We start from the raw sequence: 12,547 nt of genomic DNA on the forward strand, positions 1-12,547 counted from the left end.
CGGAATTTTAATGCTCTCAGCCGCTAGGATTGTTGTATATCGAACAAAATAAACCACTTCTTCTTGCCTCAAAATGCTCAAAGTTTCCCATGTATTTTACATGGGGAAAAAACAATTTTTTGTAGAAATGATATAAAATTAAACAAAATCTATATTTTTCAATCGGAAAATTTTCAAGAGACTTCAAAGAATAATAGCCATTTTTCCATATTACATGTTTTTTATTGATCCCTCCATTGCATTTTTGGGGAACCATTAAAAAATAATTAATGTTAAAAAATGATTAAATAAACAATTGGCTATTATTCTTTGAAGTATCTTGAGAAGAAGCCGAGTTTCGCGATTAAAAATTTTGGTTTTCAAGGATTCTATACCATTTCTACGAAAAATGTTTTTTTTTATTTGTATATAAAATACATGGGAAACTAAGGCGAAGTCGCCTTGTGGAAAACTTTGAGCGCTTTGAGGCACCTCTAAATATATTTTGATTCCACAACAAAAAAGGGTTAACAATCTTAGAGGGTGAGAGCATTAAACTTCCATATTTACTTTGTTTGGACCACCCTAATGTACATACATGTATGTATGTATATATTTATGTAGGTATTGTTAATATATATATCGAATTTTCAAATTAACCATAGATGCATTTTTCGATTTGCCTCTAATATTACATATGTATGTATGTATCTATGTACTATAAGTATGTGCGTTATATCACTTTCCAAAAACTTGACGGTTTATGTTCACTTTTGAGTTGTAAATACTTATTCTTTGTGTGCTTGTTCCACTTACAGCGATAATTCTTCAGTGGACGTATTCACATGTACACGTGGCACATCCTGCGGCAGACGAATGTCCGTCAATATAACCACCTCGTATGGACTGCAGTCGGAGAGATGTAGAAAGGAGCATAGCCAACCGTAGAAGCCCTTCTCTATGTCGGCTATCTCATTTAGCCAGCTATTAAATTGTAGACTTAATTGTGAAATGCCCGCATATATCCCCAAGCCGAGAGTGCAAACGAGTATACCGACAGGATAGGCGAGTATCAGGATGGGTGACATAAAGAATTTATAAACGCATGATTTCTCCTCACTGAAGTAGTTGAACATATTGTACCAGGTAAGCGTGCCAATATAAAATGAATAGATGCTCGAGACTAATGTTACGAATGGAAGACATACTAGCGATAAGAAAAGGATATGTAGACCGGTTTGCGGAGTGCAGCTGCAACAGAGATTCTGTTGTTTATTCACTTGAACCGCAGCGGCAACAGCATTTATTTGCTCCAGCTCCTCACGACTAATATTTATTTGCAAATCGAGGCTTTGACCCTTCTTGCGTCCGCGTTTAATTGTACCTGTGTGGCAGAATGTCAGTAAGAAAATAGGACGATAAAATCGAAACTCTTCATCTTACCCACCTGTCATAGTTAAGTAGTTACTGTCCATTGATCTACGCGTATTGTACCTCTCCAAACTATGCACATCCGTATTTAAAACGCTCGTTTCGCCCGATTCTAAATCCTCATAGTTAACAATTTCCGGTGACTCGCGTTGGCTGCGTACATGCAGCGGGTCAGTGCGTATATTTACACGTTTCTTTGAGGAAGAGCGATTACTTAGGCAATCGTGTGACTTTGCATCTAGACTGCTCTCTGAATAGCTACTCGGCGTTACTGTGGTACTTTCATGGCGATTTGTCGATTTCGTACCCTGTGATATGCTCTCAAAATTCTGCAACTCGTTATCATCTTCGTAAATATTATCCACAGATTGCGATGACTTGTGCGTTGAATGATCATCTGTTGTGTCACCGTTGACCTGAGCGCCTGGTATTTGTGGCAGTGGTTGTTTATTTTTCAATATTAAGGAAGTTTTGACTAAGTCCTCGTCCAGTGCTGGATTGGATGGCGAAAGTTTTTGACGATTCTGTAAATGTAAATAAATTTTATATTAAATAATGGTACCATTAATCACTCCAATTTATAATTTGTTCGGTAATAAGGTAAGAACATGCGTCTCGTCCAGTCTCAATACATTCGACCCAAAAATGTACCATCTAAGTCTGGTGACGGCCGGACAGTGGCAGAGAAAAAGCCCTGCACTATCCTCATCATCCAAACACAGTGTACATAATGGATTATCGATGAAGCTTATGGTGACCACATGTCGTCCCCATAGACTGTCCCTCCTTCTTTGTCTGAGAAGGAGTTTTAATACCACCCTGTCAGGCCCTTTCAGAAAACACCCTGTTGTTTTGCACGCGTCAATACCACACCAACGGCGCTCATGAGTTTTATTTATGAGATCCTTCATATACCCGATCACTCCCCCTTTGCTTGGGCCTAAAATTGGCTCCAGTCAAATTGCACGCTCCAGAGAACCACAGTTAGCCATCAGCCAGCTCCTTGCCTTGAACACCATAGTGCCAATGTAGTGGCACCCGTACCAGTTCAAGCTCATTTCACGTTTTAACAGAGTTCAGCCACAACTTACATTCCTGGACTATTTTTGAAGGGGTGCGAGCGGTTACCAAGGCCTTTAGGGCAGCTTGGCTGTAACCGCAGACCACAGTTTATGCCCGCGCCACCTTTCGCCAATTATCCAGTCTGCCACTTTCGGTATTGCAAAGACTTTAGCGATACCTCTCAACCTCTGCCATGGTGCAAAGGCTAGCTTCGTCCCATACAGTCAGCAATCTTCTAAATAAAATGAAGTGAATCCACCTTATGATTGTATCGACCACTTAATGTCTTCTGGCCGCAGAGCCAGAAACGCCCCCTCAATATCAGCAAAGGCTCCCATTGTGTACGCACTTTCTTCCAGTTCCACTTCGGTCTTTGTTACAAGGTCATGAGGAGCTGATTCACAGGACTTTTCGCTTTGGTATGCATGTTAATGAACAGCATCTTAGTTGTTCATCAAAACCTTTGATCTAATACACTTCTCGAACATGCGCTCCAGACTTTTAAGCATGAAGGATGTCAGAGTGACTGGCCTGAAGTTTTTTGCCACCGCATAGTCTGGCACTTACGTTACTGTTGACAGTTGTAATTTCGAAAAAATAGACAGAAACATTTTTCAATGACGTCAAAATTGTGGATCCATTACGGCCGACGAAAATTAAAAAGTTGACCGGATTTGCTTCAAACTCGTTACTAGGGGGTTTTCGTGGGTACTTATTACGAATCTAAAGTCAGATATTTTAAATGCAAAATGGCCGATCCAATAGGACGACAAGCTTTCAAAAGTTTACCGGATACGTGTGATAGTTATCAGGGGTTTTCAGGGTCGCGCAGAAGGAATCCAAAGTAAGATTTTCCCTACCTATTGGTCATCGAAAATAAAAAACTTGATCGAATTTTCTGTAAAAAAATTTTTGACAAGTGTGCAGATAAGTAACGGGTGATTTTTTTGAGGTTAGGATTTTCATGCATTAGTATTTGACAGATCACGTGGGATTTCAGACATGGTGTCAAAGAGAAAGATGCTCAGTATGCTTTGACATTTCATCATGAATAGACTTACTAACGAGCAACGCTTGCAAATCATTGAATTTTATTACCAAAATCAGTGTTCGGTTCGAAATGTGTTTCGCAAACCCAATTGCTGCGAACGGCGACGAATCGACATTTCACGGTCTTCAGCAACACTCTCAGAAACAGACGCAATATTCTCTTCTGTACGCACTGTACGCATTCGTGTGGTTGGTTTAATGTCCAATAAAGTAAACTGAGTGCGAAACTTGGTCACAATCGCATTAATTGTTTGCTCACTTGGTCGATTATGTAGACCATAAATCGGACGTAAAGCGAACCGAACACTGATTTTGGTAATAAAATTCAATGATTTGCAAGCGTTGCTCGTTAGTAAGTCTATTCATGATGAAATGTCAAAGCATACTGAGCATCTTTCTCTTTGACACCATGTCTGAAATCCCACGTGATCTGTCAAATACTAATGCATGAAAATCCTAACCTCAAAAAAATCACCCGTTACATACAGCGGTCGAAAAAATCATAGCCGCACCACGTTTTGACAAGTTTTAACAAATTATATATATTTTTTCATTCTTTCATTCTTTAAATCCAAACTTCAAACTTTGTACAATATTTAAAAAAAATTCAACAAACTTTCGTAAAAATGTAGAGCTTTTTTAATTAGACTTCCTAGAAAGATCCTGCGTATGCAGTTTTGTAGCCCATGGAATTCTAATGAATAAAGTAGAAGTTTCAAATCGCTAAAAATTACCGTTGTTTTTTTAGATTTTTTTTTTTTTGTCGAAGATGTTACGGTTTTCTTCCATAAAAAAACAATTTGTGTGTATTCTTATATGTTATATGGAAGCAAGTGGACAAAAAAATGCTAAAAAAACAACTGTAAGTTTTAGACATTAGGAAATCTAATTACAAAAGCTTGAAATTTCTACGAAAGTTTGATGAATTTTTATTTAATATTGCACAGTGCTTGAAATTGGTTCGACACGACTGTAATGTATTTTACCCTGTTTTTGTTTTTGGTTAAATTTGATTGAATGGGCAGAAAAAATTTTAAACAAAATAAAGTCACTCGAATATGCTATGCTAGTATTAGCATATACTATTTACATAGGAACACACATACTTTTGCGTATTTGGTAAGAAGAAAATGAAAGTTGAACTGCTTTCGAAGCTTTCGCCCTTTTTGTTTTTTTTTTTGAAGTGCTGACTGCTTTTTGCACCTTTACCATACATTCTGCTATGCGCCACTGTGTTATTTCATCGCTATACAAGTATTTTACCACCCACTGCCCCATACACACAGAGTGCATTTTAAAATTTTAACATTTTTTATATGTAATACTCTTTCACTACAGTATAATTAAGATTTTATCACCAGGAAATACTTAAGCAAAAATATCGTTATTACGCACCTGTACATTAACAATGTGGTCTACATAGTTTTGTGCACCATTCACTTTTTTCGATGTCTGGCGTTTTCGTGGCGGAATAAAAACTGGGCGTTCCTCGCCACTGACTGCACTTTTGCTAACCATTGTGTTTTAACGAAAAGCGGCGCGATTAAAAACAAAATAATAATTGCACTAAGCGATCAAATGTTTATTGCAAAAAAAAAACAAGTAATTTTTAATTTTCAAGTGGAAATTTATGTGCAATTAATTTTTTCACATGATGTTTGCACTTGCATGAGGGTTCGTGTGTTTGTGCGAGTACATATGTAGTTTACTAATGTCTTTCCCATGATTTCCAATTATTAGTTTTTCACACGTAATTAACTTTCGCTATTTCTTTGTTTATTTTATTTTCAATTCATTTATTGCATAAATAATTTCTTAACTAATTCAAATGATTTAGCACAGCTACATTCTAATTTCTTAACTTTCGCCATCACACTTCCTCAGCTGCATTTCAACTGCCGCACGAACCGTAAAGCAACTCGTATGTACTACAGTATTGCATATGGAAAAGGACATTTGGGGCCGTTGCCATCGCCATCGCTTCTTCCGCTGCGCCTGCTGCTGCTGCTGCTGCTGTTGCTTTTGTCAATGTCCGTTTATTGATTTTTCCCGATTTGCGTCCTTGTTCCGTTTCTTGTTGTTATTCAAATGGTAAAGAATGGCAGAGAAGAACAAAATAATAAAGTAAATAATGCATTTTTATGTTTTCTTGTTTACTTGTTTACTTTGTGCAAGGGGGGCAAAGAAAAGGAAAAGAAAAAATAATAAGGTGCGAAAGTCAAAGTAAAAATTTGTTTCGAGCGGAAAAGGAAACGAGAATGAAGACGATATACAATACATAATTTGTATGATAAATAATAGAAATAAAACCAGATTGTTTATGTATGTATATATTAGACCACACATCCTTAAATGCAAACAAAAACTTTTGGAGGGCAATGTCGAAGAAAAACTTTTTTTTGGCCGAACCTTGCGCCCTAAGAATGTCACAAAACTTAGCGCATCACTATTGCGATTTCTACGGTGCCTGGAAATATGCCCCAAAAAATAAGTGCATTAAAATTTTAAATTTTATTTTGTGGCGGCATGTTTGTTTAGCGGCATACTTTGAGGCGCAGTAGAAATCGCAAAAGTGATGCACTGAATTTTTGGACTTTGTTAGAATAGGGGGGTGGGTGTCGCTTAATTTCATTTAGTGGTGACCTACTTACATTTGGCAATATATTTTTTTTAATAGTTCTATAAGAATAATACGGTGTTAAAAAATAAATAAAAATCACAAACTTTTTAAGTGACTTAGTATAAGTCGTAAAATTGGCCGAGTAATTCACGAAACTGTTTTCAAAATTTTTCTAACACCCTCAAATTCTATACTTATTCTTAAAAAACTATTTTCGCACGACTTCCGGCACTAATCAGTTAAGTTTTTATATGGCTTTTCAAAATAATAATAATTTTTGTGTGCGCATTTAAATATCTACAACATTTTTGGAACAAATCTGAAATTTTCAAAATTTGAAATGAAAATTGTCTCTTTTCTAAAAGAATGTTTAATTACGAGTAAAACTATGTACCATACATTAAAATCAATGCAAAAATTATGAACTTATGACATTTTTTATAAAGAGACAAATTAAAATTTTTCTTGATTGCAACTAGACCTATTCAAACTTAAAAATTAATCCAATTCAACTGATTAAAATTTTCTGTGAATTATAATTGTGTGTGATAATTACACAGCCCAACAAAATTCTGTTGAGTAAAATATTAGATTCTTTCCCGTACACAATGCGGCATCCCGCGGGTGCCCAAAACAGCCCAGAAATCATTCCCGTACTCAAAAAATGGGTAATAGAGAGCGACAATTAGAACGTACCCAAAACAGCCCGGTCTTTTTCTCCGGGTAAAAGTGGATAAAGTGTCAAAGTGCATATCAGCTGTTTTGTGTTTACATATATTTTCAATCTTTATAAACGTTTTTATTAATACAATAAAATTTGTAAAATATAGTGAATATTTAAAACAGAGCATACACCATACACTTTGATGTTAAGTGTATCTGTCTGTGTGGAAGGATATGAAAGTCTAAACACTGCCCTTTATTTAATAGTCATGATCACTGTGTAATCGAAATAGTTTTTATTATGTACATTGTTTTTCAAGCTATAGTTTTTCTGATATTTTTTTATAAAAATATGGTTCATGCTTTAACAAGAACTATATAAATCACACTTTATACATATATGCATTATAAGAAGAAAATGCTTATCTAAATTTCGAGCTTTTTGACTAGAATTTTTAGAATTTTTTTGGGTTTGCAGTTAATAAGCTTATAAAATTCTAGTAAAATGAGTGCAAGATTTGAGCGGCTATAAAACCGCATTGGTTTTTAATATTTTTTTTTTCAGACGGGTTTTGCGGTTTTTTTTTTATATAAATAGTGAAATTTAGTAAAACTGGCGTTGACTTTTTTATATTTTTCGCAAACGGTGTTGCGCATATTCTTCCACAAGAAATTCATGTGTATTTATATGGAAAAAAGTGCAAAACGCCGTCAACAAAAAAAAATGAAATTATTAAAAATCAAAGCTTGCACTTGTTTTACCAGAATTTTATGTATGTAAGTGCATACCCATAAAACTTCTAAAAATACTGGTTAAAAAGCTCGAAATTTAGATACAAACTTGTGGGAACTTTTCTAAGTTCTGCATAAAATTTGGTAGTGTGAATTATATAGTTTTTCTTAATGCATATATAAGAAAATAACAAAAAAAATCAGTTTGAAAAACATTGTAAATATTACCTAACAACGAAACACCATTCATCAATTTTTGACCGCCACTGTATATATTTAATATATAATTTCAACGGGCCCTAATATAAGCGCGATATAAGTACAGTGGCGGTCAAAAGTGGATGAATGGTGTTTTGTTTTTAATATTTACAATGCCTTTCAAGCAAAAATTTCTTTGTTTTTTTTTTATAGAAATATGGTTTATACTTTAGCCAAAACCATTTAAATTAAACGTTCAAACATTATAGAGAATTCAGAAAAATTCAACAAATTTTCATCAAAATTTTGAGCTTTTTGATTAGAATTTTTATAAAATGTTTGGGTGTGCAGTTATAAGGCTTATGAAATTTTAATAGAGCAAGTTCAAAATTTAGGTGGATAAAACGTCGCGTAGATTTTTAATATTTTTTTTTTTGCTTATGCCCTTTACAGTTTTTTCATATAACAAGTGCAGTTTATAAAAACTAGCGTTGATTTTTTTCTTTAACTCTTTTCGCAAGCGGTATTGCACATTTTCCTCCACAAGAAATTCATGTTTATAGGGAAAAGGTGCAAAATGCCTTGAAAAAATAAAAATTATTAAAATTCAATGCGTATTTTTAGCCACTCAAAACTCACACTTATTTTATTTAGATTTCATAAGCATTGTAATTGCATAACCAAAAATTTTATAAATATTCGGATGAAAAATCTAAAAATGTTGATGAAAAATTGTTGATTTTTTCTGAATTCTGTTTAAAATTTGAAAGTATGCTTAACATGGTTTTTGTTAAGGCGTAAACCATTTTTCTATAAAAAAATAACAAAAAAAAAATTAGCTTGGAAAACATTGCAAATATAAAAATAAAACACCTTTCATCCACTTTCGACCACCACTGTATAATAGGGTGGTCCTTAAATGTACGAAGCAAATTTTTACATTTGATTTCCTAAGCTTCAACCCGTACGTCGATGCTGCTGTAGCTGAAGATGTCAATTTTGTACCCAATTGACGTCGGTTAAGGCGTGTCACACAGGGGTCAAAGATCAGATTACCCTATGAAGACGTCTTAACCGACTCCAATCGAGACCAAAATTTATATATCCTTGACTTTAGAGTTCGTTATTTAGCTCTTCGCTTCAGTATGTTATTCAACAGTCTTTGCGCTGCATGACTATTTGCTCTTCGTGTTTATCTGCGCTTTGCTTTCCGCTCCAGTATTAGCTTAGGAGAAAATCTATATGAACGATGAAAATCGCAGGCCTTTGTGGAAATTGATAATTACGAATGCCAATACGCATATAATTTGGTATTTTTTATTTATTGATTTTTGAAAATATTGACTTCGATTCATTATGCATGTATTATTTTTAATAATTAACTAAAAACAACTTAGTCTTTAATATTCAGTAAAAAAGTTATTAAAAATGATTTTCGGATAGTGATAGAAAGTTTTTTGTTAGATATTGTTTTGAGATACGAGGTTTTGCCGAACTACCGTCGATATGCGTTCGAAACGTTTAACGTTCTCTGCTTGGGATATCTATTCAAAAAATCGACTATCGTGCGGTGAAATATCGATATTCAGAAAACTCGATACGATATCGAACATTCCTATTCGTAGTGTATTGTGAAAAACATTTAGTTATAAATAAATAAAATCGCCGGTATTCCATACCGGAATGTCGATGCACTTAAAAAGCATACAAATGACACTTGTAGGTCTAGCAGCTCGAAAACTTTCTATAAAGAAGCGGTAAGTTTCTTGTTGGCACGCTAATTGCTGCATGTGAAATTCATAACTTTTTTGTTTTTGCATTTCCTTTTTATTGCTTCAGCAATGCCAAGTTGGCCGCAGCTTTTCCAAATGGTGTGCGTTGCCAAAAGTGCTTGCAACTAGGACATTGGTCCTATGAATGTAAGGAGAAACGCAAATTTGTGCACCGGATGTCGCGCACGAAACAGCTGAAGAAACGTATAGCCGAGAAAATAAATGCTGAAGCTAATGGAAGCGCTGCAGTTAGCACCACCAGCGAAACGACTAAGTCATCCAAATCGAAACGCGCGAAACGTGCACGCACTTCCTCAGGATCTTCAGTAGTCGATGGATCGCAAGAATCAAATTCAGATTCTCAAACGTCATCAGATTCAAATGATAGTGGCTCTTCGGATTCTGATGAAGATTCATCGAGCGACAGTAGTTCTTCAGATTCAGAGAGCGATAGCGGTAGTAGTGATGCCGGTTCTGGCAGCAATTCTAGTAATTCAGATACCAGCGACTCAAGCGATTCAAGTGAATCATCCAGCTCCGACGATGAGGGCCAAACACCAACAAAAAAGAAAAAGCATCAGCGTACCTCGAGCTCATCCAGCGATGACGATGGTATTTGATTTAAAAGCTTTATAAACAAGCAAAGTAGATATTGAGTTGAGGAACCGTAATAAGCTTTAGTAGTTTAAGTTGATCATGTTAATGTAATAGGTATGCATAAGCATGACTTAAAAATTTGTTTCGAAGGGTACCGAACTGAATTTGTAGGATTTGCAAAACACTGGATTGTGAAAAAATCAATTTTCATTATGTATGCATATAAAATTAAAATCGAGTCAGTAATGATTGCAGGAAATATAGTCAGCCAGTGTTTGTAGTATACAAGGGATATCAGGTTCTAACGGGCGCCTTAAAAATGGCAAATATATGTATGTATCATAAATCCTTATACATGGACAGTACTTATAAGTGACAAAAATGAAGTTTATTATTACATCTTATCGACTTTACCTGGAGCATAGAATAAATACTTTTCCCAAGACCTTATTTTACAGATCATGTTACAACTCTCGAAAAAGTTATATTTGAAACGTTCTATTTATTTAATTGTGCTAATATTAAATTGATTTGAAACATACAAAAAATTTAACCTAAACTTAAAATAAAAGCGTGCGAATTATTATGAACCATCGCACCTCTATTCAATCTATTAGTCAAGATGCCGATACTTTGTATATATGTATGAGTTCTTGAACTCGCGAATTTTTAAAATACGTAATCAAAATTGTTTTCAAGAATTTAATTTAGTCGTTTAATACGTAATAAAACTCGATTTATAGATCCTACATACATACATACATTATGAATAGTGAAAATTTATTTTAGATTATACTGATAAAGTTCCATGATAAATTAATTGAAAGATGAGTTATATATGAGGCCATGAGAGCACTAGTGGCCTATCCAAATTTTTTTTGTGTACTTCCCTACTTAAAATAGTCTCAAATGAGATACATTTTTTAATGAAATCACCATGCAAACCATGAGAAATAGGCAGCAATCGTCAATGGCAACAATTTGGCGACTCTCCGATTTATTGCCATGGTGAGAACATCATTTCATTTTTGGTGAGTTACTTTAAAAATTATCTTATACGAAACTATTTTAAGAAGTTAAGTACAAGAAAATAAGTTCTGCTCTCATGGCCTCATATTACTGAGATTGTTTTATTTTTCCAGTTACATATCTTCGTCTTCTTCCTCCTCAACATTATTTTTTCCCACATTCATATCTAAATCAATAATTTGTTGATTAATTACATTTTGTACATTATCCTCGTTGTAATCTGGACCTTCGCAGACTTCGCTGTAATCTAATCTTTGTGGTAGTTGTAATAGCGATAATCTAGATGATGAACTGGTGCTGGGCTCTTCCTGTGGACATACTGCAACGGAAGGAGGCGATGAGCGATAGCTTTCACTGAGAGCGGTTGCAGCGCCGGCTTTTAATTGCAATTCTTCTACCTGTGCAATGCAAAACATTTACGTATATATGTACATATTTATAAGTAGGCATGTACATCGTTCTACTAAAACTTTGCTTACTTTTAATTCATTTATGGCTTCATTTACTTTTCCCAAAATTGTTTCCAATTCAATCTGAATCTTACACAGCTGAAGTTGCTCCTTTTGGATTCGCGAATTCTTCAAGCCTTCTGCATTTATATGCTTTCCCATCACGACGTAGAGAACAATCCCCATTTGGTTTTGTTTATAGAATCCTGCCTTTAGTACAGGGATGGAAGATCCAATCTTCAAATTGTACTTAATTTGAGGAAATAATTGTACCGAAAAGCTGACGGATGTACCTAAAAAGTTAGCATGTCATTTTGTTACATATTTCATATCATGGTCAAATCTGTTTAACAGTTCGAAAATACGACGGGAATCTTCCATGCCTTATTACCTCCTAGCAAAAACAAAGGGAGCACGACACTGTCGAAAGTATTACTTGGAAGCTATAAAGGACTTTATTTACTTAGGAGCCAGTATACTGTCGGTCAGAGATCGAGCGAAGCAAAATTCTTGCCAGCAGGCGCTTAGTTACGCTTAGCAGCGCCTCCTAAACGGAGGGAAATCGACCATAACAAATCTCTGATCATTCTTGTCTGCTCATATGACATAGCCTGATTAAGAAGAGATGTGCTCATTGCATTCGAGAGAACAGATCTGCACAAGATTCGTGGCCCTTGGGGTTATGATATCTCAGTCCAGATGGATTCGCCTGCACTAGGTTGGTATAACTACAGGGAGGAAAATAATTCTATCAAAATTTATTTGGCTATGATAAAAGGTGCGTTCGTTTAAAATCTCCAACAGAAACCAACCAACTGCCAAATTCCGGCGAAATGTCATATGTTCGCTCACAAGAGAGAAATATCCAAAATAGTACGCGAACAGAAAATTTGCAGAAACTTGCAAGTTAGACGAACAGCTGATATAATTTTTGTTTACATTCAAAAGTGTAAAATTTAAAACGT

The 12,547-nt window shown here is 35.0% G+C and overlaps 3 protein-coding genes across 3 annotated transcripts; 1 reads left to right on the plus strand and 2 right to left on the minus strand.

The window, feature by feature from the left end:
* Positions 1 to 444: 444 nt before the first annotated feature.
* LOC108359484 (uncharacterized) lies at positions 445 to 5,604 on the minus strand. The gene is made up of 3 exons (XM_017611366.1): positions 4,918 to 5,604; positions 1,427 to 1,934; positions 445 to 1,363 (listed from the first exon to the last, which is right to left on the minus strand). Exons 1-3 carry the CDS (start codon positions 5,038 to 5,040, stop codon positions 792 to 794), a joined length of 1,203 nt encoding a protein of 400 aa, XP_017466855.1. The 5' UTR covers positions 5,041 to 5,604; the 3' UTR covers positions 445 to 791.
* A 3,736-nt stretch (positions 5,605 to 9,340) lies between these two features.
* Positions 9,341 to 10,139, plus strand: LOC108359486 (zinc finger CCHC domain-containing protein 10). Its single transcript, XM_017611368.1, has 2 exons — positions 9,341 to 9,492; positions 9,575 to 10,139. Exons 1-2 carry the CDS (start codon positions 9,419 to 9,421, stop codon positions 10,125 to 10,127), a joined length of 627 nt encoding a protein of 208 aa, XP_017466857.1. The 5' UTR covers positions 9,341 to 9,418; the 3' UTR covers positions 10,128 to 10,139.
* Positions 10,140 to 11,207: 1,068 nt separating this feature from the next.
* On the minus strand, positions 11,208 to 12,333 carry LOC108359487 (uncharacterized). Its single transcript, XM_017611369.1, has 3 exons — positions 11,974 to 12,333; positions 11,613 to 11,875; positions 11,208 to 11,531 (listed from the first exon to the last, which is right to left on the minus strand). Exons 2-3 carry the CDS (start codon positions 11,766 to 11,768, stop codon positions 11,247 to 11,249), a joined length of 441 nt encoding a protein of 146 aa, XP_017466858.1. The 5' UTR covers positions 11,769 to 11,875; positions 11,974 to 12,333; the 3' UTR covers positions 11,208 to 11,246.
* Between the last annotated feature and the right edge of the window lie 214 nt (positions 12,334 to 12,547).

The sequence above is a fragment of the Rhagoletis zephyria genome, unplaced genomic scaffold, assembly GCF_001687245.7.
Source record: "Rhagoletis zephyria isolate East Lansing unplaced genomic scaffold, Rhagoletis_zephyria_1.1 Rzeph_scaffold_00398, whole genome shotgun sequence".
Classification (NCBI taxonomy): Eukaryota; Metazoa; Arthropoda; class Insecta; order Diptera; family Tephritidae; genus Rhagoletis; species Rhagoletis zephyria.